This window comes from Serinus canaria, chromosome 1A, assembly GCF_022539315.1.
Source record: "Serinus canaria isolate serCan28SL12 chromosome 1A, serCan2020, whole genome shotgun sequence".
NCBI classification, from domain to species: domain Eukaryota; kingdom Metazoa; phylum Chordata; class Aves; order Passeriformes; family Fringillidae; genus Serinus; species Serinus canaria.
The window spans coordinates 70,550,759-70,577,516 of NC_066314.1; the positions used below are offsets into that span (position 1 = coordinate 70,550,759).

Sequence of the window (26,758 nt, forward strand, 5' to 3'; positions counted from 1 at the left end):
AGCTTTTTTAGATCTCCAGCAGTTTCTTGCTACTTGCTAGCACTCAGTGTACTAAATTATTCCATGCACTTTATGATGTAATAACAAAATTATGCAAGATACTTATGATTTATATTTTAAAAAGCTATGACAAGAGAGCTTGGGAAAAATAAAATTCCAAATAATTAAAAGACCAGGTGACTTGGGGCTTTTCCTTTTAATTTATTGTATTTTCTAGCTGAAGCTAAGACCTTTTTGGGGCTTTGTCAATATTTGATAATAATTACATTTGGGGTGGGGAGTGCAAAGGAGAGCTGTTTTATATGAAAAAAAATCTCGAGAAATCTTGCCCTGGAAAAGATGATGGTGGGTCCACAGGGATATCCTTTAAAGCAACCAGAATTTTTGAGCACATGGTGAAAGGTAGGCTTCATCCTTCACCACAATATTGTTAAAACAACCCCATGTCACATCATCTGTGTCCCAGCAGTGACTGTAGGCACTCCTGTGGGGTGCATGAGGAGGGGCACTGCATAAGAGTGGGATTCTCTGGGCTTTGTCAATGACCAGGGATCAGTGATCAATGTCTGTCCTGTGCCATCAGGGACCTACCTGACCCACTCAACAGCAGCACCAAAACTCTGCAGAAGGTAAGGCTTTAAACCCATTACTGGGGAAAATGCATTTGTCAGAGGAAGAGCCAATGTCAACCAGATTTGCCACCTGGGTGAGTGTTTGACAGTGGACTGGAATTTGGAGACCCAGTCTCCTGTCCCAGATCTTTGCCCTCCCAGGTGAGTGTCAGAGGCTGTGGGCACTGAGGTCCTGCTCATCTGTGGCTGTTCACACTGGGCTCAATACCACTGGATATCGAACATAATTCAAATAATCATAAACGTAATTAAAATAAGCATAATTAAAGTAATCTGAAGGTTTATGAATATGGGAATAAGGCAAGAGTTGTGGTTGGGGTGAATCACAAAGCATGGCATTCCCATCCCAGGTCTCATTCAGATTACATTTCATAAAAACAGCAAAAATGTCAAACTGCACCAGCAGCCAGGAGTGAGAGCAGTGCTGGGAGCCTCCCACAGCCTCCTGAGGAAGGCCCTTCCCATGGAAGTGAGCTGCCAAATCCTGAGAGAAAGGAGGAACCCAGCTAAAGTGCACACTGGGATAACAAAGGAGAGATGCCTGCATTGCACTCAGTGCTTGATGATGTATGGGTGTCAAAGCAACGGGGACAATTCCTGCTTGGTGGCTCAGTCCTGGTGAGGACACTGCCACTCACCAGCTAAAAAGTTGTCTTAGTGGCAGTTCTGCACATGCCTGGCAGCAAGAGGGCCAGGAAAATTCCCTGATTTCACCTGGGAGAGAGAAAATTTCCTCCTCAGGAGCTGGGAGAGTGCTGTGTTGTGGATTCAGTGGGAGAATGGTGTCTATAACACACTGGTGTTTTGGTTGTTGTGGAATTGTGTTTACCCCAAGTCAAGGACTTTCCAGCTTCCCATAGTCTGCCAGTGAGGAGCTGCACAAGAACTGGGAGGGAGCATGGCCAGGGCAGCTGGCCCAGACTGGCCACAGGGATATTCCCTTCCCTGGAATGCCATTTCCAGTATATAACTGGAGGGAATTGGCCAGGAGGAGCCAGTGATTGTTAAGGAACAGACTGGATATCAGTCAGCAACCATATAGTGCATCAAAACCTTGTCCTTCTCAGGTTTTGTTTTTCTTTCCTTTTCTTCTCCCTTTTCATTGCAACTATTTTATTCTAATTATTACCCTGTTCTTAACCCATAGGGTTTACCTTTCCTTTTTTTTTTTTTTTTTTCCAATTTTCCTCCCCACCCCTCTGTGGGGGCAGGGTAAGTGAGCAGCTGGATGGTATTTAATTGTTGGCTGGGGTTATATCACCACAGGAAAATAAAGAAATTCAGATAAATAAATATATCCTACTCTAGTTCAGAAAGAAACAAGGACAGAATCAGCTTCATGGGTTTTCTCCTATGGCTATATATGAAGCCTGCAGTTGGTGAATAATTCTTTAAAATACAGACTTTCCTTCTATAACCCATTTTCTTTACACCTAAGAATGCCAGAAAAGGGCTTGTTTCAGTAACTCTTATTTGCACTATATTTTTTAAATGTCCATTTTTCTCCTCCTCCCATCCTTCAGCTATGATGGTTCTGTAAGTTAGCAAGCAGATAGAAACCATTCCCACTCTGAACTGTTTTCAAGTCTGCTACTTTATCCTGGGGCTTTAAGTAGCAACATGGATGCCTATATGAATGTCTGACCACAGACAGACATTCTAGACTTGTTATAATACTTGAAAAAATGATCTCAACACTGTCTGGATCTGTCAGCATCTTCCTACCAGAACTCTTCATCTTAAACTAGATCTGCTACTTGGTGCTGTCTTACCAAGGTCAACAAACCTGGACCTTTTCTTTTTAGAGACACTAAACCACAGCCAAGAGACTGCAAGGCAGCAAACACCTTTCACTTTCCAAGGTGAGCTGTTAAAGAGTTAGCTGAGGGCATTTCCCAACCTTTGCTGTCACCCTCAGAGGCCAGAGAGGGACTCAGCCCCTTGCTGAGAAGCTCTGTGTGCCAAGTGAAGGTGGGACATGGCACACAGAGGTCCCCAGCTGTCACAGGCAGGGTCAGGCTGGGCTCACCAGACCATGCCACACAATAAAACCCCATGAGCCAAATGCACATTTCCTCTGCTCCCTCCAGCAAAAAATGTCACTCTCAAATGAAATTACATGTATTAGTTACAGGCACGTCATTTTTAACCATGTCAGGAGGGAATCTTCCAGAACTTCTAACAGATAAAAAGGCAAAAAGGTGAGATCAGAAGACTGAGGGAACAATGCATTTTATATATCTATATATAATATATAAAATATATAAAATATATAAAATAGAGCTGTATTAGCTATAGCTAATATATCAAATATAGCTATGGAGCTCATGACATGCTAGCATCTGAAGGAATTACCAAAAAACAGAGAACAAGGGATGTGGATATCTCATCAAAGAGTAAACAGGCTGAATAATTCTAGATTCCTCCTTGAAATGCTCGAAATAAGGAGGAAGATTGATGTATGAAAGCACTATTGCAATATTTTGATATAACAGCACAACTGGTATCATCTGAGAGAAAACACTGGCAGCACCACTTGGGCAGGTTTGACTGATGATGACACAACATGCAGCTTAATTCTGCAGAACATTAAAAGTTACTAAAAATTCTAGAAGCTATGAAGGGCCCAGACTTGCAAGCAGCTAGGTTGCAGGGGTGTTTTAAAAGCATTTGCACATAGATAAACATCATTAATAATTATTACTAATCTAGAGGGGTCACAGACCTGACCCAGTCTGTTGGTGTTTTTTGTGCCCTGGAGCATCACCAAGCAGGTGCTGCATGAGGCAGTTCCTCATCCAGTGCTGATCAACCTCTGGAAGGCAAAAAGTCCATAACTGCTGTAAAAATGATGAGGGGCAATTGAAATGTGGGCCCCTTTAATGGTGATGGGAAGTGCTCATTAAAAGGACCTTACTTAAGCAACCTGTGGCTAATATCAGCAGGTTAGTTAACCAACAGCTCATCCCAGATTATTGCAGTTCATTGAATTTTGAAGAGAGTAAATAAGGAAAGGATTTAGTGGGGAGCACATGGAGCACATTCTCCCAGCTGGATGGTGACCAGGCCAGGAAGCTCTCTCATGGCTGGTGAGCATGGTGAGTTTGAAAGGTTGTTGTGCACAGCCAGAACCCTCTTGTTGATCCTGGGATGTTGGCACTTCTAAAATAAGGTGTGGGAAAACACAAACTTGTTTAAGTTAAAGCCAACCTGTGGTAAAAGTATACAGTCAGCAAAAATCAGTTTATTTAACTGTGCAGACAGACTGTTTTCCAGTGTTTGGAAACCAAGCAGGATAAAACTATAATAGATTTTTTTTTTTTTAAACTAGAACAGTCAATGGGATGTTCCTGACATCTGGATTTTTCTGTCAGGGAAAATCAAGACTCATCCATTCTTGTAAAAGATCTGCTCTAGTGTAACAAGGCAGATGAGCAGTTTATGGCAGTGGTTTTGTATGCAATACCAGGTATTTCATTAATTATGTGAGCCATATTAATATTTTCAGTCCTGTTAGCTCAGTTGATGTCCCAGACCATGTGAAGGTGATGGGGGGCTTGCCCTGGGGTTTCACCTGAACTCAGCACAGTTTTTGTTTCTGCTGTTCTGGGATGCAGCTCACATTTGGATGGGCTACTAAAAAGGTCTAAGCACTCTCACCTGCCAGCGATTTACACTTAATTAATTCTGTGTCTGTAGTAACAGCTCCAGTCCAAGCTGTGATTAAGGCTGAATGCAAAGAGAAGCTGTAAAACCAGCATTAATATCTATCCTTTGTATTTCAAGTAGAGAAAAAAAAGGGGAAAAAATAATTTAAACTGCACATCATGGTCTGCTTTTCCCCAGACTGATGCATGAGGCAAATCAATGAGAAAATGATCAAGTTCTTTTGAAAGGAAGGTGTTCCACTGAGCAGTGCAAGGATAAATTCCCAGACACTGCCTAAGATGGAGACCACAGATCAGCTCTTTTTCTCTCTTGTTAGCTCAACAGCACCAAACAGAAACTGGACACTGGGACAGGAGCACCAAAGAATCTTTTTCTGCTGTGGAAAAGCCAATTTTCACCCTCTGAGGATTCCTGGAGTATCTCAACTACAGCAATATTTGCTTACACTGCCTGTCCACCATCCTTTTTATTTAGTTTGTTAACAAAGAGTTAAATTTTAAAAGACATCGATTTTCTGTATCTAGGGATTAGCATCCTGAGAATAAGAAGGGCTCTGATCAAAGCTGCCTGCCCCAGCTGGCTCCTGCCTGGGAGCAGCTCCTGCTCCTGCCCCTGCCAGCTGTGCCTTGGCATCTCCTCCTGGTGGGATCTGCTGGCACCCTCTGCCTGGAGGAGTCTGCAGCCAGCTAAAGGTGACTAAAGGTGCTAAAAGTGACTCTCTGTGGCTTCTGTAAGGACTGCTTTTAACCCTCAGCAGGAATCAGCAATTTCTGATAGCTCAGCCTTCTTATTCAGGGGATTTTTTACTGTCATGATCCTTTTTATTTATATTTTTCCTGCAAGTGTGAGTAATATGGAGGAGGGTCTGGGATGGAAAAAGGGATACATCTCTTTTTTTTTTTTTTGGTGTAAGACCACAATCTGATTTTACTTCAGTAGTTTCCCATTCTGTGCTTCCACAGACAGTTTGGACAGCAGCAGTCTGATAGAAAAATTCTTCTCAGCCATACTAAAAGCAAAATATAGAAGATATTTTAGTGTTGCAAAGTTATAAATTAATGGTATGTACAGGGCTAGGAAAAATAGGGAGAAACTGAATTGTATTCAGTTGTCAGAATGATGAAAACAAGGAAATGTTCTTTTTCATATCAGGGAAACAAAGAATGTTTTCCTTAGATGAAAAAGAAAGTAGCATCTTTTCCTACAGGTTCTACTACTCCAAAGAGCAATTTTTGCTCCATCTCTTTCCAGATGCTTAGGATTAAAAGGCCAAAAACCCACGTGGGTAGGTCTGCTAATACATCTGAAGACAACCTGAAAATGCAACCTTGGGAATGCAAAGATTCACCACAAAACTCTGTAAAACAGGGAATATATGCTTGTCTTGTGGCTAGAAGTGGGAAGTTGGTATTTTATGCCACAGGAGGACATGAAGAATCACTAATTCTGAAAAAAAGAGGCCCTTGAATTTCCATCTCTTGTGTGTATTTAATGCTCAGTAATGCTCTGACTGAGAGGAAAACTCTTTTGGAAAAATTGCAGTGATGGCAAATGTTGGTTGTGTTGGGTTTTGATTCATTCAGACTAAAATATAATGGATGCAATCATAACCTAGCACCGTGGATTTTCTCTGCAGTGATGAATGGAGTGACCTCGTTCTTGATCACTTAGTCATGGAAAACTAAAAATTGTTTTGCACAAAATGTTACAGCCAAAATGAATCCATGAAATAGCAGCAGAGGTTTAGGGAAAATTGTAGAGCAAGTAAACCTTGAAGCCATTACAGGACACAGCGGACTGGTGGTTTGGAACAGTCAGCATGGATTTATCAGGGGTAGATCGAGGTCTGAGTGAGCTGGAATCCTGTGAGGAGATCACACTGGGGATGTGCTGGCAGGGAAGGGCCAGGAGCTACCAGCCATGGCTATTTTGGTGTAACACCCAGGCTGACAGCACCACACCTCACCTGCCCCAAGAGTAACTCACCTTTAAGGAACAATGACCATCAGGAATCAGGCAGAAGGCACAGCAGGGACACAGCACATGAGCCTGTCTGAGTTTCCTTGAACTAGGGCTGTGAGTGATAAAGGGCTGCTCCAAAGTACACAGAGCCCTAATTAACGTTCATATTTCACCTGCCTTTGCTGCTAATAGCAATAAACTGTAAATATGAACAGTCTTCTAAGCATGAGTGACTCTTGAACACCCTCTTTATTCCATATATCCAAAACATTGCATTTTCTCTTCCTGCAAGTTCTTGGCTGGCACGAGCAGATCTGAACAGAATGGGTTTTAGCCATAGTCTGTGAAAATAAACCTTCATAACAAAATGCACCAGAAGCAGGAATATTTCTAAAGCTGGGACACCATATTTTTAAACACCAGGAAGGTGTGAACCATTATAATCTAGACAATTCCAGGAAAAAAAAAAAGATGCTTCACAAGAATTTACAAAAGGAGAACACTTGCAGGTCTTCATCCTAATTAACTTTTGACCTCTGTGGATAAACATGGATTTTGGGACCTTTAACACAGAGCAAAACTGGGAGGAGACAAGATTAAAACATTGGTTTGAGTTGAAAGTTAATGATTCCTCTGCCATGTACCAGCAGATCTTTGCTTAAGGAGAGATTTCTCAGATTTTTGAGCATTTGTGTGGCAGTGTTACTGCTGTTGTTGTGGATGCAGAACCTAGGTAGGAACCTCTTCAATATTCTTTCTTTTTAGGAACCTCTTCAATACTCTGTTTAGGAACCTCTTCATTATTTTTTCTGTTTAGGAACCTCTTCAATGCTCTTTCTGTTTAGGAACCTCTGCAATACTCTTTATGTTTGGGAGTCTCTTCAATATTCTTTTTGTTTAGGAACCTCTTCAATACTCATTCTGTTTGGGAACCTCTTCAATACTTTTTCTGTTTAGGAACCTCTCCAATATTCTTTCTGTTTGGGAACCTCTTCAATATTCTGTCTGTTTAGGAATCTCTTCAATATTCTTTCTGTTTAGGAACCTCTTCAATACTCTTTATGCTTGGGAACCTCTTCAATACTCTTTCTGTTTCTCTTTAAAATGTTGTTGTTAGTGATTGCAGCTATCCAACAGGACCTGTGGAGTTTCCAGTTGCATTTGCTGTAACTGGCAGCAGCAGAACCAGTCCTGGTGGAAGTGTCAGTGCTTTAGTGGTGGCATCCTGCACTGTGTGTGTGTGTCTGAGCTGTCACCATGGTGTGTCTTGCAATGAGCACTGGGGTCTGCACAGCTCTGTGATCCTCATTTTTCATGTTAGCTGAACTTCCAAGGTGTATTTAAAAATCAGACAGTTGGATTAGCACAGCAATTAATTGTAAAATTTGTAAAATGTAATTGTAACATTGTAAAGGTAAATTAGTTGTAAAATTGTAAATGATTTAACTGTAAATCCTTGCAGTTCCATCAATTACTGGAGGAAATGTGGCTCTTGATTTGTGATTTGCTCTTCTGCTGGGTAATGTCACAGTCCCCAGCTATGGTGACAGTCAGCCCAAAGGCTTTGCTGCCTTCTCAAAAATCCTCACATATCACTCTATTTTTCTTTTATAAGACTCTACAAAACCTGCAGCAAACCATTGTCTGGACCTTTGTAAATTCACTACCTGTTATTCATGTGGAGGTTTTCTATAATTGATGTTCTTATTCAGTACAATTTGCATGCAATTAGGGGGTGTAAAACAAAGCTGAATTTTTGTTACTATCCAATAAGGAACAGATCTACATCCAATAAGGAACAGATCTGCTGGAGTTAGGCTGTGGCCCCCATCAGCTGATGTGCCCTGAAGCTCTGAGGAGATCTGTCCTTGCAGGGCTGGCTGCATTCCCTCTGCAGCTGAGCTGCAATTGCTGCCTGATTTCCTGTGGTCCCTGGAAGCTGTCAGCTCCCAGCAGCACAAACAAAGCACACTGCTTGTTAGTTGGGGGCTTTGCTTTTCTCCACCCAAAGTGGTTCTCAGAAGAGACTGTACTGAGCATTTGTCAAGTGTTCCAAAAAGTGAACTGAGTGTTAGATTTCATCTGTCTGTACTGCTTAGAATCTTTTAGTGGATTTTTTTTCCTTGTTTTTTGGGAAGAGGTTTGTTTTCTTCCCCTAGGAAGAAAGATGGGTCAATTTATGTTTAGGCTGATTGACTACCTAAACAATACCAATTATTTACTTGTCTAATCTTGTCTTTCTGCAAATGCAACTCTCTCAGATCATCATTGCAAAAGAGTAGCTTCTGCAGGCCAAGAATGGTAGTTTTAGAGAGCTCATTTTAGTGAAAGGGCACCTTTGGTGTAGAAAACTTCCTGCTTTTACTTTATTAATTCATATTTTTAACCAGACCCTTGAGTTATTAAACATGGAAAAGATGCTAATGAAAAAAATCTAAAATAACAACTTTATTAATACTTAAAATTATCAGCCTCAGCAGCTACTGCATGTTGTCATCAATTGACCTTTTATCATTCTTTTTTCCTAATGTTCTTGTGGCCTGGAATTTCCCCAGCCTTCATCTCTTCCATCTCCAGCTGAAATCTGTGTGGCTCAGGGTCATCTGAGGGTGGGAGGACATACTGTCACCAGATTCTGAGGCATGTTGTACCTTTAAACTCTCAAACAAAAATCCCTTTCTCCAATCCTGCAATGCTATGCTCCCCCAGCACATTACTGTGCTCATCAAGGCATCATAATGTCAAGGAGAGGTTTGGACCTTCAGGTTACACAAAACCAAATAAATTTCAGAGGAGCAGCTGCTCAGTATTTGTGTACTAGATTTTCCTGGGCACCGGGAGTTTTATTTCATAACATTTTTGTTCATAGCTGTGCAGCCTTGGAGGAATCCTTCCTCTACTCCTTTTTCCTATCTGTCTGGGTAGCCAAGAGGAAGGAGAAGCCAATCTTTTTTGTCCTGATACATGTGCTGACCCAGCCTCATAGCATAGCCACAGAAGAGTTTGGGAAGTAGATATTAGCAGTGGGGAAGCAGATGGATCTTTTCCAGCATGGGAAAAGTTCATCCAACTTTTTTCAGCTGCATTCAAGCATATAAAACCTCTCTTTGTGTGATTTGTTCCCCCTCTCTCTCTTTTTCTCCCTTTTCTCAAATGAGGAGAGTATTGTGAAAGGTGAAACAAATCAGATGGTGTGAGCTGTGATTTGTGAGCTCTGATTTGAGGGCATTAATTGCAATACTCCTATCTGCAGATCTGAGCATGGCTTCTTTCAAGGGACCCATTTTTTTCTGAGGGGCTCTGCAGTGGCTTCTGGATCGTCCTTGAGAAAGCTGTTCTGGTTGTAGTGGGAGTTGCACAAACAGGCAAGTGTTTTCATTCTTTAAATAAACTTTGCAAACAGATTTATAGACTTCCTTTACAGCTTTTCTCTCAAGTTTCCTTTTGTACTTGTTGTCCATCTCTCAGATACAGAGTTTTAAAAAGCTGAGGGGGGAAAAAGAAATTAAGTATTGAACTGTCCATTGCAATAAAGCAAAATACAACTTAATAACCAAACAAGGCTTTCAGCCCTAAAGCATTATGGTGTGTCAAAGGATATTTCATTGTCTGTGGCTACAGGAAGCTCCTGGGGGAAGTGGAGCAGTTCTGCTGAGCTGCAGATCATTTCAAGCATTTGGGCATTTAGGCAGCACTCTGCAAACAGGAAGAGATCAGGGATACCCTGCATATTATTGCAAGAATTAAAAAAACCAAGTAATATCCTTACAGGAGGTCACTTAGGTGAAACAATAAACTCCTTTGTCACTAAGAATTGTTTCCAAAGAGCCAGTGGAAGTAGTAAATTGGATGGCCCAGGGCTGGTACAGGTTTTACCAAATCAAAGCCTGAGTTGTAAGGCACATGGCCTGCAAATTTAGAGCTTCCTAGGACTCCCTGTGCTTCAGCACTCCTGCTTTGTTGACCCTTGTAGTTAATTTTTGGACAGAGACTTTGTGTCTCACTCCTCTGTCCAAACTGCCTTTTTAGCATTAAAGGACAGGACAAGGTAGAAAGGGGATGCTCATCTCTCTTTAAAAAAAAAAAAAGATGTCAAAACTAGATGTTTCAGAATTTAAACAAATATACACTTTGAAACATGCAAGTGATTGAGCCAAATAGTTTTAAGTAGAAAGGTTCAGTTTCAACATCTCAGCACTTTCCTGTAATTAGTTTCACCAGATTCATCAGAGGTCCTTGAGCAACTCCACTTTGGCCCATGTGCTTTGGTGTTTATTGCTGTTTTCTCTCGAGCTCAGATCACTCAGGAAAGAAATCAGCCATGACAGTGGAAACCAAACCCAGCAATGTCAACGACTCAAACCAGGAGGCCGAGCCTGACCAGCTCTTGGATGATGAAGGAAACAAAAACCCACCGGTCAAAAAGACTTCTTCTTCCACTGGATTGAAGGTTTGGTGCCTTAGCAATCCCACCATGATTTGCAATTGGTTTTTTTCAAGAAATGTTGTTCAAGATGTGACATTTGTGACATGTCAAATTCCTTCACTCCTATCCCTGTCCTTGGAGGAACTGGATATGCCCTAGAGGTCCAGGGACAGTCAGATATGATATTTTCTCCAAAGAAAATAAAAATTCCCGATTTCTATTCAGTACCATATTTACTCACAAGTTACTTGTAGGTGGATCCCCTTCTTGGTCATTAGAGAGAGGCAGCAGCTTCCAGTGGAGGACTTGACCCAGCCCCAATTAGGTGCCTACAATGCCTTTGTCTGGAGGTTGTCACCACCAGTCTTGTAGGGTCAGAACAAGGTGAGGTGACCCAATTTCATCAAATGTTTTGTGGCTGACCTGAAGATTGCATTTTAAACCCAAACGACCCCAGTGATTTTTGTTGGTGTTTTCACTTTATCAGCAGTTTGAGATTTCAGCCAAACCCTCTGAGAATACTGCTGGCATAGGGCACAAAGGGTGACTCTCAGAATTTTTGCCAGTCAAGCTCAGGAAATATAGAACATATCAGGACAAATGCCACACTTGGAAGATTTTTCCTCTTCATTCCTGGCAAAAAGAGAGTAAATATACCGATTTTTAAGCTTTTGCTACCTGGATTGGTTTCATTTCTTACAGTAGATGGCATTGCAATGCCTAAACCTATATTTACTTTGTTTATTTACCCGAGTTTCTGTTGCGTTAGAACTCTTGCCCAGTGAGCAAGAAGTCTATTTGGTTTTAGACTGTGTGGAAATCACTGGATAATATTTAAACAAACTCAAATATTTTTCCAAATAATTCTTTATTTGCCAAAGCCACCAGGTGTGTTGGTGGAAGCAACAGTCAAACTACAAAAGAGTATTAAGCTTTTCCTTGTGAGTTATACAAGCAACATTTCAGGATATATGATATGACACAGAGATGAACTTGGCCAGTTAGTCCCACATTCCTCATTCTGGTTTATCATAAAAGCATCAAAATGGTGCCATGTGATTGAATGAGAAGCAGTTCTGAATTGGCCTAAAATAAGGGACATGTGACTCAAGCAAGAGGTAGTTTGGGTTCAGGTTATTATTGGTCCAGTTTGAGTAACAAGTATGTCATGATGATGATGGCTCCACACCATTTTAAATGTGTTTGGTCCCTCTGTGACCAGTTCTCCTGCCTGTCCCTCCCCTTTCCTGCCTGACTCTCTCCCCAGGTGTTCCTGGCTGCTCTGTCCTTCAGCTATTTCAGTAAAGCCCTGTGTGGGACAATAATGAAGAGCTCCATCACCCAGATTGAGAGGAGGTTTGACCTGACCTCCTCCCTCGCAGGGTTCGTCGACGGGAGCTTTGAGCTGGGTAATGGATGTTCCCCAGCACACAGAGAGCTGCTCAGAGACAGCACCTGGCACTCAGTCTGGTTCTTTGCCTTGCAGGCAACCTGCTGGTGATGGCATTTGTGAGCTATTTTGGAGCTAAGCTGCACAGGCCCAGAGTAATAGCTGTGGGATCCTTTGCTATGGCTTTGGGATGCTTTTTGTCAGCCATGCCTCATTTCTTCATGGGATAGTAAGTACTGATTGTGGTGAGTTTGGGTGACCTCACGCTGGAGTTGCATTGTGCTCTCTGGTTTTTAGATAAAACTTGTTGCATATTTAGCCTTATATTTCCAAAGGCCTGTGGAAGCTCATTCCCAAGTGTGATGCACCCCAGGTGACACACACATCACATTGTGATGGGGAATGTTCATTGAAAAAACACAGCTCTTCTCAATTGGGGTTCAGCTCCTCAAAAAAATGAGAACATCAAAGTGCTTTAGTTTCCACTCAGGCTTGTTCAGAAAGGAGCCAAAGAGTGCAAAGGTGCTGGAGCCTGCAGATGGAAGAGTGTTGGTAGAACTCATAGCAGGATTTTCCTGTTCCAAATGCACAAGCCTGGTTAAAGTGATTTTCTGTGTCTGGCTGATTTTTATTCACCTTCTCCAGGCTCAGGGAATTACTGCATTGTTCTTATGAGTGATGATGTTTCTAGCCATAGCTTGAGCACAGGGATGACAAATAGAGTAGGACATATTTCTGTTGATTCCTTAAATATATTAGAATAATTTTATGTATGCTACTGCAAAAAGGAAACTTTTTGGAGGAATGCTTTCTTTCATGTTAGTGGATCTCACACTAGAACCAGAATTTTTATCAGTTTTTCACTCTTTAAGACAGGCCGTGTGTCCTCCTCATCTACACTGGGCAACTCATGAACCTGAGCACTTGTAGGGGAACTGCTCTGCACTGTTCTCCTGGTGACTGCTCTTTGTTTCAGCATGAAAAATAAGCCTGCCTGGTCTGACGGAGCCAGGGCAATTCCTTGAAGCAGGATGTGTGCCTTGCCATGGTTTTCTGCTAAAGCTAATTGTACTTTGTCCCTCAGCAGCACTCCTTTCTGGGAGAGGGATCACGTTGAAGCAGCTGAACAGACCAAACACATGTCTAAGATGGAAAAAGTGCCTTTGCTCAAACTCAAGGCATTCATCTTTTTCTCCTTGGCTGTGGGGTCAACACAGGGAGCTCACTTGGACCTGACCCTCAATTTAGACACCAAAAATTTAGTCCTATCTGAAACACTGTAACGAGCCATTTTGAATTTTCCAGTTTAAAACATTATGCCTTCCAGACAGAGAATTCTAAGTTTTATTTGCTCTTCCTTTCAGTATTTTGGTGTTCTAAAATGTTCTTTAGCAATCTTATTTTCTCCTTTGAACTGATATTGAACCAAAGATATCATTCTCTCTGGGGAAACAGCAGCCAAGGTGGCTCCAGCCCTGCCACACTGGTGATTCCTTCGTGAGCACAGCTCCTAAACCTCCTGTTGTGTGTTTGCAGCTACAAGTATGAGACAGCATCACACTCAGCTGCTTCAGCCAGCTTAAATTCCAGCACAAATCCCTGCTCCCTACATCAGGATGTGAATGACACTGTGCTGGAAGTCTCACGAGCAGGTATGGAACTGTAAATGTTAGAGGAGCTTGTTTTGTCCTTGGTTGCAAGGACTCGCTTACCTGGTCCTGAAGGTGGGGACAGGACAAGAAACTGCATGGAGAGTAACAGAAATAAATGGAGATTGCTATAATCCTCCTTAAAATATGGAATACAAAACTGTTTTATGTGTTGCTTGTATGGGACACAGGTAGAGAATGAGCCAAGCTCTGCACCAGAAACCATCTGAAACTTCTCACATTAAAGATACATGATATATGCCAGGTAATATATTTATGAAAATACCAGTAAGTCATTTCTTTTTATGAGCATTTCTTCTGATGGGTGATACTTACCCCTGCTTTTAGAAATCAAATGCAATGGAGGTGGAAAAACATGTTATTAAAAGATCATGAAAGGTTATAATGGCACTGACAGCCTTTCGTTTATCTTCTCTAAGGAAATGTTCTTAATACCTTGATTTCAAATCTATAATCTTTTCATGTGCTACATTTCCTGTGTTTTTTCCCCATTTCCCATTCAAATATTTTATTACAAAGGTGTGAACTCTCCTCTGCAGGCTGTGAGAAGGAGCCATCATCATATATGTGGATCTATATCCTGCTGGGAAACATGTTACGTGGCATTGGTGAGACGCCAATAACGCCCCTGGGCATCTCTTACCTGGACGATTTTGCTAAAGAGGAGAATGTTCCTGTGTATGTAGGTAATCCCAACATGAATAACCTGAGGGACTCCCAGTGGGAGAGGGGGAGCACCCTCTGCAGGAGACAGCACTCAGCCATCAGAGGGTACTAGCACCTGCCTCATTGTGCTTTCAGCCTGTTTGCACACCGTGGCCATGATGGGCCCCATGTTTGGCTTCCTGCTGGGATCTCTGTGTGCAAAGCTGTACGTGGATATTGGATTTGTGGATCCAGGTAGGCCAAACAGAGGAAAAGTAATGGTAACCTAATGCTTGTTCACAAGAATTGCCTATAAATGGTTGCATATGGATGCATTATAGTGATTATATCATATATGTTATGTTTGAATTATATTGATTTAGTTGTTTTTATTGTAGAATTGATTGGCATTTTATTATTTTTATTGAATTATAAATACTATACTTTATATATATAATATACATGATATATATTATATCTAATATTGAATGTATATTATATCTCATATCTAATATATGCTATACATTATCTATAATTATATATAATATTAATTATTATATTATATATATTATATATATTATATATTATATTATATATATTATTATATATTAATTATATATTATATAATAATAGATAATTAATACATTAGTATATATTAATATATATTATTATAATTTATCATAAGTAAATTATTTCAATAGTGGTAATAAAAAAGGCATATTATTGAAATAATTTATTAATTTCTATTTATTGAATTACTGAAAGCTTTTAGAGTAAAAGCAGAGTTAGACTGGGAGCACATTTTAGAACTGTGATTTAATATTAGAGGATTGCAATACACACTTAAACCTAAGAATTGGTACCAAGAGCTCTCCCAGGACCAAGATTTTTTTCTAAACTGGGCTTTTAACAGAAAAGATTCTGCTAGTGCAGCAGCTTTACAGTTTGGGGGAATTACCCACCCTTTCCACTGAGTATTTTACATTATTTACATTTCACAATATACACTTTTGCTCAGCCCTTGCTTATTCAGGTGAAATGAAAACACGTATGTGCTCACATCTGCACAGTGCCAGAGGGGACACAGCAATCCCTGGAAGTGGTGGCTCTTCCTTTGCAGTGATCTTGTTTTTCTAGCAGGACAGAGAAAATTTCAGACTTTCAGAATCCTGTAGCTACCTAGATGAGCTATTTTATCTTTGCCCTTTGCTAAGCCAGTGTTTGATTTTATGTAGGAGTAAAGACAGTGAGCGAATTCTGGTCCTGCAGTGAAAAGTCCTTATAATCTTGGTTGCTCACAAAACATGCCAGAATTAAAAATCACAAAAATACAACCAGCTGCTCTAATCTTCCATGCAGTACATTTAAAGCCATGGGTAATTTCACTGACTCTGCAGAGAATGTCCAATTGCTAAATAGCAATCTACACAATTCAGGAAAGCAGAGCATGGTCTCAGGAGCCAAAAAGCAGAGCACACTTGAGGCCTGTGTGGTTCCCCCTGGGCTGGGTGAGGACCTGGGTGTTGCTGTGCCTGCCACTAAACATCAGTCAGTGGAAGGTGTAGGATGGCAAAAATAAAATAACACTGGACAAACAGGAATGGCTTCAAACCAAAAGAGAGTCAGGTTGGAGTAGATGTCAGGCAGAAATTATTCCCTGCAAGGATGGCACAGGAACCAGTTGTCCAGAGAAGATGTGGGTGCCCCATCCCTGGAAGTGTCCAAGGCCAGGCCGGAGGGATATCCTGGATGTGTCCAAGGCCAGGCTGGAGGGATATCCTGGATGTGTCCAAGGCCAGGCCGGAGGGATATCCTGGAAGTGTCCAAGGCCAGGCTGGAGGGTATCCTGGAAGTGTCCAAGGCCAGGCTGGAGGGTCTCCTGGAAGTGTCCAAGGCCAGGCTGGAGGGTCTGCTGGAAGTGTCCAAGGCCAGGCTGGAGGGTCTCCTGGAAGTGTCCAAGGCCAGGCTGGAGGGTCTGCTGGAGTGTCCAAGGCCAGGCTGGAGGGTCTCCTGGAGTGTCCAAGGCCAGGCTGGAGGGTCTCTTGGAAGTGTCCAAGGCCAGGCTGGAGGGTCTCCTGGAGTGTCCAAGGCCAGGTTGGAGGGTCTGCTGGAAGTGTCCAAGGCCAGGCCGGAGAGTCTGCTGGAAGTGTCCAAGGCCAGGCCAGAGGGTCTGCTGGAAGTGTCCAAGGCCAGGCCAGAGGGTCTGCTGGAAGTGTCCAAGGCCAGGTTGGAGGGTCTCCTGGAGTGTCCAAGGCCAGGCTGGAGGGTCTCCTGGAGTGTCCAAGGCCAGGCTGGAGGGTCTGCTGGAGTGTCCAAGGCCAGGCTGGAGGGTCTGCTGGAGTGTCCAAGGCCAGGCTGGAGGGTCTCTTGGAAGTGTCCAAGGCCAGGCTGGAGGGTCTCCTGAAGTGTCCAAGGCCAGGCAGGAGGGTCTCCTGGAGTGTCCAAGGCCAGGCTGGAGGGTCTCCTGAAGTGTCCAAGGCCAGGCTGGAGGGTCTCCTGGAGTGTCCAAGGCCAGGCTGGAGGGTCTCCTGGAGTGTCCAAGGCCAGGCTGGAGGGTCTGCTGGAAGTGTCCAAGGCCAGGCTGGAGGGTGTGCTGGAGTGTCCAAGGCCAGGTTGAGGGGTCTGCTGGAAGTGTCCAAGGCCAGGCTGGAGGGTCTCCTGGAGTGTCCAAGGCCAGGCTGGAGGGTCTCCTGGAGTGTCCAAGGCCAGGCTGGAGGGTCTGCTGGAAGTGTCCAAGGCCAGGCTGGAGGGTGTGCTGGAGTGTCCAAGACCAGGTTGAGGGGTCTGCTGGAAGTGTCCAAGGCCAGGCCAGAGGGTCTGCTGGAAGTGTCCAAGGCCAGGTTGGAGGGTCTCCTGGAGTGTCCAAGACCAGGTTGGAGGGTCTGCTGGAAGTGTCCAAGGCCAGGCCAGAGAGTCTGCTGGAAGTGTCCAAGGCCAGGCTGGAGGGTCTCCTGGAGTGTCCAAGGCCAGGCTGGAGGGTCTCAGACCATCCTGGTCCCCTCTGAGGTGTCCCTGCCCACGGGACACCTTCCATCCAAACCAGTCCATGATTCCATAACACCCTCCAGGGTATGATTCCTGATGCCTTCACTGCATGGCTGGCCCCTCACTAGATGTTTATTGCTGGAAGTCAGGCACTGTAAAATGCAGCAGGAAAAGGCTGGGAAGGTTCACCTGCTTCACTGGGGTAACCTGTGCCTGTTTCCCTCCTTTCCAGGGAGCATCACCATCACCCCACAGGACTCCCGCTGGGTGGGTGCATGGTGGCTTGGCTTCTTGATAGGTGGAGCAGCCAGTTTCCTATCTGCTATTCCATTCTGCTTCCTGCCAAAGAGTCTGAAAAAGCCAGAGGAAGCCAAGAAGGACAAAGCTGCACACGGGCTCTTGGAAAACACGGGTGCTGCAGGGAATAAACTTTCTCCTGAAAAAACCAAGCCAAGGAAGTGGTCAGTGATGCTGAAAGGCAAGTGTTTCTCAGGTGGTATAAATGTGAAAAGCAATAGGCACAGCACACACAGGAAATGGAACTGTTCTGCAAAAGATTTTGCCTCCCCTGCGCTTCCCTCTAAACCAGGCAGCTATCCCCAGGGAAGAGAAGGTCCACCAGAAATTAATAGAAGTGGAAGGGCTTGTTCAGGACTCTGAGGTTCTGCGTGCATCACCTGAAGTAAATCATCACCTGAGTGGTGCCTACCTTTAAAATTGTGTACTGGAAGAAATTTGAACATTTGGAAAGTGTTCTTGTATCTGAACCTAAAGGAAATATTTAAAGGTTCCCTTTGCCACATAGAAAGACAAATTATTCATTTGAGAGAGTTCTTGGAGACTCTGAAGTACCTTGGTGCCTGATGAAAATACTGCAGTCTTGAGTAGCTCTGGTTGTGCAGTCCTTAGGCCAAAAATAGTGATGGAAAGAAGTGGCTTTCCTTCATTTGTCAAATTTTTTGTTCCAATCCCAGTGGAAGACACTGGACATCCCCAGTGAACCTTGAACCTGTGATAATATTCATGCAAGCATGCAACCTGTGATAATATTCATGGGCTGTGTGGAGCCCCTTAGTCCTCATGTTCATATCATAACAGAGCAGCCAGGCCTTAACCCTTACTTCTGTCTCCTTTTAGGATTCTCTTCCTGTGTCTCAACCTCTGGTGTTTTTCAAGAAGCTGATTTTGCTTTCAGATACCCTCATGCAAATGAAGATCAGTACAGCTTGCCCTTGGACAGCTGAGAGCAGGACCTTGCCCTAAGTTTTGCAGGTTACTCAGCAGTAATTATGCCATGCATCTTTCAAAGCCAACTCATATGTCCCTTTCTTTCAGATTTCTGTAACTCCCTGAAAAAGGTTTTGGGTAATCGAATGTACTTTACATTTTTGTGTTGCTCACTGTTACAGTTCAATAGTTTTATTGGTTTCGTGACTTACAAACCAAAGTACATGGAACAGCAGTATGGACAATCTACATCCAAATCCAACTTCCTAATAGGTGAGAGGAGCTGCTTTGCTGCCAGCAGTGCATGGGGATAGGTTCTGCTGGGCTTTACCTGGGGCTGAATTCCATGCAGAGCAGGTGGGGGTAAATGGTGGTCCGACCTGAATTAAAAATACAGGGTTTGTGCCTGTGGGATCAGTAAAAATATCTAAATTATATTACATTACATTGCATTTATAGTATATTTGTAGCTAGGGCACCCACAATATGCCATGAGTGTGGTGTGGAAGCTTTAGTTGTTGAAGCATCTGGCAAGTTCTTTGCAGTGGAAATGGGTTTGGAGGGTTAGGCACTTCACAAACAGCAACTCCTAGGGGCTGGACTGAGCACAAACCTTCCTAAAGATGGAACAGACCATAAAGCTGCCAGGAATAAAAAGCCAGGGACAGAGTTTGGCTCTTAAGACTATAACGATTCTTTAATTCTAACATTCCCCTTCTATAATCTCTTTCAGGAATTACATCCTTGCCTCCTGTAGGTCTTGGGATTTTCGTAGGAGGGCTTATAATGAAAAAGTATAAAATGGGCATCATTGCAGCAGCAAAGTTTTCATTTATCGTGTCATTTCTGTCCTATGCTATCGGCTTGTTGCACTTTTTTGTTGGCTGTGATAACCTCATGGTGGCAGGAATGACAGTGTCCTATGAAGGGTGAGTATAAAACAGGTATAAAAAATTGTGTTTTTCTCCATAGTTCTCAAAAAATGTACTGTGGCATCAAGGCTAAAGAGAAAGTGAGCACTGCCACATGTCACAGTTTTGTTGGGCAGTCTGACAAAGCCCAGTGCTGGTTAAAGGTTAATTAGGAATTGCTTCATTAGCAGTGGGGGCTGTTCTGCTGGGGGAGGGTGGGAGTACTGCTGTACAAGGTTTTCACTAGGAATGCAAGTGGTGGACCAGGGAATATGCTTAGGGAGCACTGGGGTGAAAACTGGCAAGCACATCAGTTTCATTTGCCTAGAAAGGAGAAAATGAGTGAAGACATCTTTTTGTTCAATGCACAATCAAAAGATGCCTGAAAGCAAAAGATTATACTGCATTCTTCATGTCCTTGGTGAAAAGTTGGGCTAGGCTTTAACAGAGGAGATTTTTTAACCACAGAGACCAGGAGATTTGGTCACTGGTGCATTTTTACCAACTGATGTATTGGTAAGACTGTGATAACTCTTGCCAGCTCTAAATTCAGTTTGGGGGGAGCCCAAATGACCTCTCCCTCCTTTCTCTTTTCTGTCCACTCCTGTAAAATCAGTAGCAATGTTTTAATTTGTTTTAAATTTCTCTATAATCTAGCAATGGCTTTAATATCAGTGCAAGTAGGATGGAATCCCAAACAGGCCAATAGAGATGTAGAAACTCAGCTGTGAAAAGATGTCCTAGGCGTGTGAGGTGGGGTTCAGAACAGCAACACTGTCATACAGAAGGGACTTCACTGACTCCAGCACTGAATTAAAAATGTCTTACACTTGTCTGAACTTCATTTCCAAGCAACCCCATTCCGTACCACAACAATTCCCTGTTTTCGGAATGCAACTCCCACTGCAAATGTGCCTCCAACGTGTGGGACCCTGTGTGTGGAGCCAACGGCCTCACCTACGTCTCTGCATGTCTGGCTGGCTGTGACACCTCCATGGGACATGGGAAGAGCACAGTAAGAGACCCTGCTTTGGCTCCTGAGGTTTCCTGCCAGTTTTCCATGTACCATCAGGGATTCAGTAGGATAATGCAGTTCAGCAGAGCCAAAGTTACTGGGACTACTCACCAAGGGATTTCTGATTTCTGGCTACAAACAGCACTGAAAAGAGAGATTTCTCTGAGTCACTGCACGTTAAGAAAAAGGCCCGAGCTCCTTGTTCTAGATATTAACTTTCATCTTCTGTAGGCTGAGCACAAGAGGGGGAAACACACAAATCAAATTGGTTTCATGTTGCCTGAAGGTTTTCCACAGGTTTTGCCTTTCGTAAATGCCATTTTGGCTGCCCTGAGGCTTTACCTGACAGTTGAAGTACACTCAGATAGAGTGGTATCTTCCCTGCCACTGATCATAAAAATATGAAAAAGGGGTTAAGGCAAGGCAGCTTGTTTCCTCCATGTGAGATTTTGGGATGTCAGAAACTGCTTGTTTTTCTGGGTGACTGATTTTTGCTTGGCATGGAGATAATGCCCAGAGTCCCAAAGACAAAGCTCCAGTCCATGGATGTAAACCTTCACTGGGCTGTGCCATTTGCACCTTTCCTGGTTATTTCAGAACATAAATGGTCTGGAGCCATCTCTTTACTCTGTTTTTTCTCCAGCAGAACCCCCATTTCATGAGCAGCGTCCCACCAAACATGTTTTGTGTCTTCCAGGTCTTCCATAACTGCAGATGTCTTGAATTCAGCAATTCATGGACAGGAAACAATTCTGCCACCTTAGGGCAATGTCCAAAAGGTGACGACTGCTCGAGGAATTTCATTTATTACACAGTAATACAAATCATAGGTGGATTTTGCTATGCCCTGGGAGTCACTCCTTCATACATTCTTGTGTACAGGTGAGAACAGCTGGCTGTGCACCAAAGGCTCTCCAGGGAGGCTTTCAAAGTGTTTGGTTCCTTATCTCGGGAAAAAAAAGGAGTTTCTCGCTGATCAGGAGCTGCAGTGGCAGGACAAGGAGCAATGGGTTCAGACAGAAAGAGGGAAAGGTTTAAAGAAATTCCTCCCTGTGAGGGTGGTGAGGCCCTGGCCCAGAGCAGCTGTGGCTGCCCCTGGATCCCTGGAAATGTCCAAGGCCAGGTTGGATGGGGCTTGGAGCAGCCTGGGACAGAGAAAGGTGTCCCTGCCCATGGTTTTGGAGCAAGCCAATCTTTAACATCCCTTCCAAACCAAACCATTCTCTGACTCTCTGGTTCTGTAGTCAGGTTTTCCAGAACATGTCCTTTTTTCTGCTGGGACTTTGAAAATGCCATGCATTTGCCAGGATTTCGGGATGTGCAGGGAGGTGGCAGAGGCTGCAGATAGGATGAATTCAAGACCAGTGCCCGTTTCTGATGCCTGCAGTGCAGCTCCCCATGAAACAGATGAGCCAAGAGGCTTTGTGCTGTCCAAGATGTGTCCTTGCACAGAGGAATTCTGTTCAAGCACAGAAAGATGCTGCACTGACCATTCTACCTGCAATTTTTTTGTCTTAGGGCAGTAGGATAGTTCCCATTAAACATTCCATCAAGTGAGGGAATTGTATGCCCAAGAGTGAAGGCAGTTCACTCCTGAGCTCATTTCCAAAAGGTCAGGATAGACTCTGATTGTGGCTTTAAAACTTCAATTCCTTAATCATGCATAGGGAATGGACTTGCCAGGAGCTATCTGATGAAAATCAGTAGATTAATTCACCTTTTTCATACCACTGAACACACCTCAGCAGATGAAGGGAGCACTCTTCATCCAAAGAACTCCAAAGTGCTCCTTCCACCAACGAGGGTATAAAATTCAGGTTATTTAATAGCATTTGATAGGCATGTTAGGCACTAAACAGGCCAGCACTTCTTACTCATCCCTTTTTGTTGCAGATGTGTCCAGCCAGAGCTCAAAGCTCTTGCAGTGGGTCTCTTCACACTGCTTACCAGGATGCTGGGTAAGAGGAACCAGTGCAGGCTCCAGCCCCTGGTGTGCTCTGGGAGCCTGGAGCCAGCCCTGAGCAAACAGAAACCTGATTTCTCCTTTCCTGTGGAGCCCTGTCCCATTTTCTGCTGTCTCCTTGCAGCTGGGATCCCAGCCCCAGTTTATTTTGGTGCAGCCATCGACAGGACCTGCCTGAAGTGGGGCAGCACCAGCTGTGGGAGGAGAGGGGCTTGCAGGCTCTACGACTCCAATGCAAACAGGTAAAGGAAATCAGGGCACAAAAAACCTCCCTGTGGAAATGTGGTGGCGTTTGTGGGTCCCCAGGACTGATGACAATCTGATTGTCTGATGACAACCTGATTGAAATCAAACTACTGATAAATTGGTGGCCATAGGAGCTATTCTGAATCCAAGCTTAAACTTTCACAATGCCCACGAGAAAGCAAAATAACAGCTGGAGAACCTTGGAGGGAACTAGAAGTGGAAATTTATGTACTGAAAATGAAATCCTGACCAACACTGTTTATTTGCTTTGTGTGGTGGAATGCTGCTTATGTGCTAAATACTAGGAAGAGAGGGAGGACAAAAGAGATGCAAGTACAGCAAGGGACACAAAATGAAACACAGAAGAGATGAGAATCTTGACTCCATGGTTCAGAAGGCTGATTTAGTATTACATGATATGATATGATATGATATGATATGATATGATATGATATGATATGATGATATGATATGATATTATATTATATAATTATATCATATTATATTATAGTATATCATATTATAGTATATCATATTATAGTATATCATATTAATTCTAATATATCATATTATATTTATTATATTATATTTATTTTGTTATATTTATTTATGTTATATTTATTATGTTATATTTATTATGTTATATTTATTATGTTATATTTATTATGTTATATGAAAAGAAAATTATATACTAAAACTACACTAAAGAACAGGAGAAAGGAGACATCAGAAAGCTTGAAAAGAATGAAAATAAAACCCCTTGACAGACTCAGAGCCTGACACAGCCTGACTGGGATTGGCCATGAATTAAAAACAACCCCCATGAGACCAACCAAAGATGCACCTGCTGGTAAACCAGCTCCAGACCACATCCCACAGCCATCAGACTTATTGGTTACATTTGTTTTCTGAGGCTTCTCAAGAAAAAATCCGAGCCAAAGGGTTCCCATGAAATCTGTCAGTGACATGGAAGTGCATGCTCTGTTCTCTTCCTCTGAAGGGTGTGATCCAATAGCATGGTCAGATATTGACTCTGGGCTCAGCCTAAAGTCGGTCCAGAATTCCTGAAACTGAAAAATCTCGAGATCAAATGTTAAACTCTCCATTTTTATTGTCAGTTTTTATGTTGTACAAAAGAAATTTAATATCCATGACAGAGATTTCTGGAATGAACGGGGTATTTTTAATATACTTAGATTCAAAAACATAAAATTTATATTTTATTTTATTTATTTCTTTAACTTATTTATAATTTTATTTTATATGTATTGTATTAAAAATAATATACTTATATTGAAATACACAATAATATAATACTTATATTAAAAGTACATACTATATACTATATATAATAGATAGTATATATATACTATATTATATATAGTATATATATTGTACAATATATTCTATATTATATTATATATATATATAGTATCATATACTATATCATATAGTATATATGATACTATATTATATTTTTTATGTAATACTTTTATGATACTACATTATATACTTTATGTATAATACTTTATTATATACTTTTAGATTTACTTTTTATATAGTATTATATTTTAATATACTTATATTAAAAATGCCTCAGACTTTAGGGCTTTAAAGAGGAAAGTTACCCAAAATTACCTTATTTGCAGGTAGTTTGTCCATGAAGGAATATTGTACTGAGTAGCTGTGGGGGCTGGGCAAACCCAGGCACTGTCGGTCTCCTGGGGGATGCTCCATAGATTTTTCTCAGTTTCACTCAAGCCTTGGCCACTTCTGAGCTGTATTTTTATTTTTATGTACAATAGACCACTCTGGTGACCTCAATATATTTCTAGCCCTAAAGAGCCAAAGGCATTTAAGTGATCCAAAAATCTTCTTCTTCAAAAAAAAAATGGATGATAGAATTTTCACTTTGAAATTATCTTCACAAGCAAAAATAATATTATCAGTTCTTTAAGAGAACTTTTTGCAAGTAAAAATGTCCAGGTTTTGGTATCATTCACAAACAATGAGTTTTAATGTTTTCCCCTAAGTGTTTGTTTGTTTGTTTGTTGTATATATGAGAGCCTTAAAAGCCATTAAAGTGATTTTTTTTTTAGTGTTTTTGAAAAATTCAACACCTGGCCTAATTTTCTGTGCTCTGTCCCACAGGTATGTCTACCTTGGTTTAGGAGCACTTTTAAGAGGTCCTTCCTTTCTGGTTGCCATAATTTTTTATACATTGTTAAAGAAACACTTTCAAAATAAGAGCTCCAGGCCTGTAGAGAATGGACAAGAAGATGCTGCTCCGAATAAAGAAGACAATTGCAAGGTCAAAGAACATTTGCCAGGTTCTTCTGATGCAGAAAATGAATCCTCTATTTAGAAAGAAATTTAGACATGTGAATCAGGTCAGCTTCTCTTAGAAACACCATTCCAAATGCTGTGAGTAACTCAATAGTAAATAATAACACTGTGCAGAGAGCATAACTAATGGCAGAACTGCAACCAGCAATAAACACTAACAAACAAGACTCCAAGTGCCTGATGTGTGCCTGATTACCAGTAATAACAACCTGACTGAGGAAAACCTCCTGGGCAGTTCTGACAGAGCCAGTCTGTGTTTTTTAGTGGGATCAAAGAGCTGCCAGGACATCCTCGTGCCAAAGGCTCACAAAAATCATCCTCACCCCTCCATGCAGGGGACTGACACAGCAGAGACGAGCTCAAGGCTAGGACAAACTTTCTGATTCCATCAAATTCAACCAAAATTCATGGTGAGCCAAAGCCTTTAAGCCAAACGCCTCACCGAATTGCATCATTGCACCTGGTTTTCATCTCAAAATTGGCAAAAAGCAATATATTTTTCCATGAAGCATTTTGTCTTACCTCAGCTGAAAAAGTTGTGCCTACTTAAAAATGCGCACATATTTTCATAAAGACAATGGTTTTCTTAAAAAGTCTTCAAGTCGTGGAATTGTATTCAAAAATACGGTTTTTTAAATTTATTTTTTTAAAGAGATTCTGAAGCACGAGAAATCCGCTCGGCTGGGTTGCGATGCCCGCAGTGTCCGGCAGAGGGCACCCAAATGCCAGCGTTGCTCCCCGTTGCCATGGCAATTATCGATGTTTCATTATCAGCTTCGGTTTTCCCGGGAAAAATTCATCACCAGCCAGGAAAAAAATACCCATCCCTGTTCCCACACCCCCTACAATTCCCTCGGCTCATACAGCTGAGCTCATGTGCTCACAGCTGCTCTGGGTATTTGTTGGTTTGCCTTTGCTGTGCTCGCCTCCCTTGGAGCTTGACAGCTTGTTGTGACTTTAAATACAAAGATGAGCACTTGAGAAGCGTTTCACAACAGGGAGGTTGACACTTTAAAATAGATGCTCAAGGCTCAGTGGGATATGGTTAATAGAGATATTAGATATAAAATATATATATATATATTTGTTGAGCAAAATGCTGAATTGTTCTGAAGTGTGTTGTCTGTCATGACAGTCACTTAGCAGTGATTGCAGCAGCTGAAGGGAGTAAAATGGGACTTTTTTTTCCAAATGAAGCTATATTTACTGAAGGCAGAGATTCATCCATCAAAACCAGAGAAGTTCTTTATTCTTCTCTAGCCTGGAGAAAACGAGGCTCAGGGGAACCTTGTGGCTCTCTCCAGCTCCCTGCCAGGAGCTGGGGTGGGGTCAGGCTCTGCTCTCAGGCAATCAGCAAGAGGAGAAGGGAAATGGCCCAAGCTGGGCCAGGGGAGGATCAGCTCAGCCATCAGGAATATTTTCTGGACAGAAATGCTTGGAACAGAGTGCCCAGAGAAGTGGTGGAGAAACACCCCAAAGGTGACATGCTGCAAGCTGCAAAATAAATTCACGTTGTTCAGTGCTTGCACAATGGGCAGGAGAAAAACACAGGAAAAGAAGAAAAGTCTTTTCCCATCTTGCTACTCTCTGTGCCTAAAGCAGGTGAGGGAATTATTTTTGTAATTTTTATTAGGCCTTGGGAAAATAACTGTTTGGAATCTTTCCCACTTT

At 42.3% G+C, this 26,758-nt stretch overlaps 2 protein-coding genes across 21 annotated transcripts; both read left to right on the top strand.

Moving 5' to 3' along the window:
• The first annotated feature begins 3,642 nt into the window (after positions 1–3,642).
• LOC103820491 (solute carrier organic anion transporter family member 1C1-like) lies at positions 3,643–25,254 on the top strand. Of its 4 annotated transcripts, none has more exons than XM_030237979.2 (16): positions 3,643–3,730; positions 9,517–9,628; positions 10,562–10,713; positions 11,957–12,098; positions 12,176–12,308; positions 13,616–13,731; positions 14,289–14,435; positions 14,551–14,649; positions 17,612–17,857; positions 18,715–18,879; positions 19,340–19,535; positions 20,370–20,532; positions 21,230–21,414; positions 22,426–22,490; positions 22,620–22,737; positions 24,893–25,254. In XM_030237979.2, the coding sequence occupies exons 3-16, from the start codon at positions 10,585–10,587 to the stop codon at positions 25,104–25,106; spliced, it is 2,118 nt and encodes a 705-aa protein (XP_030093839.2). In that variant the 5' UTR covers positions 3,643–3,730; positions 9,517–9,628; positions 10,562–10,584; the 3' UTR covers positions 25,107–25,254. The 4 variants fall into 4 exon arrangements, with proteins under 4 accessions (XP_030093839.2, XP_030093840.2, XP_030093838.2 ...); XM_030237980.2 differs by lacking the exon at positions 3,643–3,730 and adding an exon at positions 4,861–5,003; XM_030237978.2 differs by lacking the exon at positions 3,643–3,730 and adding an exon at positions 4,861–4,993.
• Positions 15,136–17,605, top strand: LOC127059096 (circumsporozoite protein-like). 17 transcript variants are annotated; one of them, XM_050969714.1, is made up of 5 exons: positions 15,136–16,312; positions 16,347–16,620; positions 16,910–16,960; positions 17,027–17,266; positions 17,300–17,605. In XM_050969714.1, exons 1-5 carry the CDS (start codon positions 16,031–16,033, stop codon positions 17,467–17,469), a joined length of 1,017 nt encoding a protein of 338 aa, XP_050825671.1. In that variant the 5' UTR covers positions 15,136–16,030; the 3' UTR covers positions 17,470–17,605. The 17 variants fall into 17 exon arrangements, 13 of the variants coding, with proteins under 13 accessions (XP_050825671.1, XP_050825676.1, XP_050825677.1 ...); XR_007776543.1 differs by having other exon boundaries at positions 15,136–16,488; positions 16,878–16,960; positions 17,027–17,176; positions 17,309–17,319; XM_050969719.1 differs by having other exon boundaries at positions 15,136–16,620.
• Positions 25,255–26,758: the final 1,504 nt, after the last annotated feature.

Excerpts from the sequence above, each read along its gene's own strand:
- LOC103820491 (XM_030237979.2), top strand. The coding sequence starts at position 10,585 with ATGACAGTGGAAACCAAACCCAGCAATGTCAACGACTCAAACCAGGAG. Across the intron at positions 12,309-13,615 it reads CCTCATTTCTTCATGGGATA|CTACAAGTATGAGACAGCAT; the intron begins GTAAGTACTGAT and ends GTGTGTTTGCAG. Across the intron at positions 14,650-17,611 it reads TATTGGATTTGTGGATCCAG|GGAGCATCACCATCACCCCA; the intron begins GTAGGCCAAACA and ends CCTCCTTTCCAG.
- LOC127059096 (XM_050969714.1), top strand. The coding sequence starts at position 16,031 with ATGTCAGGCAGAAATTATTCCCTGCAAGGATGGCACAGGAACCAGTTG. Across the intron at positions 16,621-16,909 it reads CTGGAAGTGTCCAAGGCCAG|GCTGGAGGGTCTCCTGGAGT; the intron begins GTTGGAGGGTCT and ends GTCCAAGGCCAG. Across the intron at positions 16,961-17,026 it reads GGCTGGAGGGTCTGCTGGAA|TGTCCAAGGCCAGGCTGGAG; the intron begins GTGTCCAAGGCC and ends GTCTGCTGGAAG.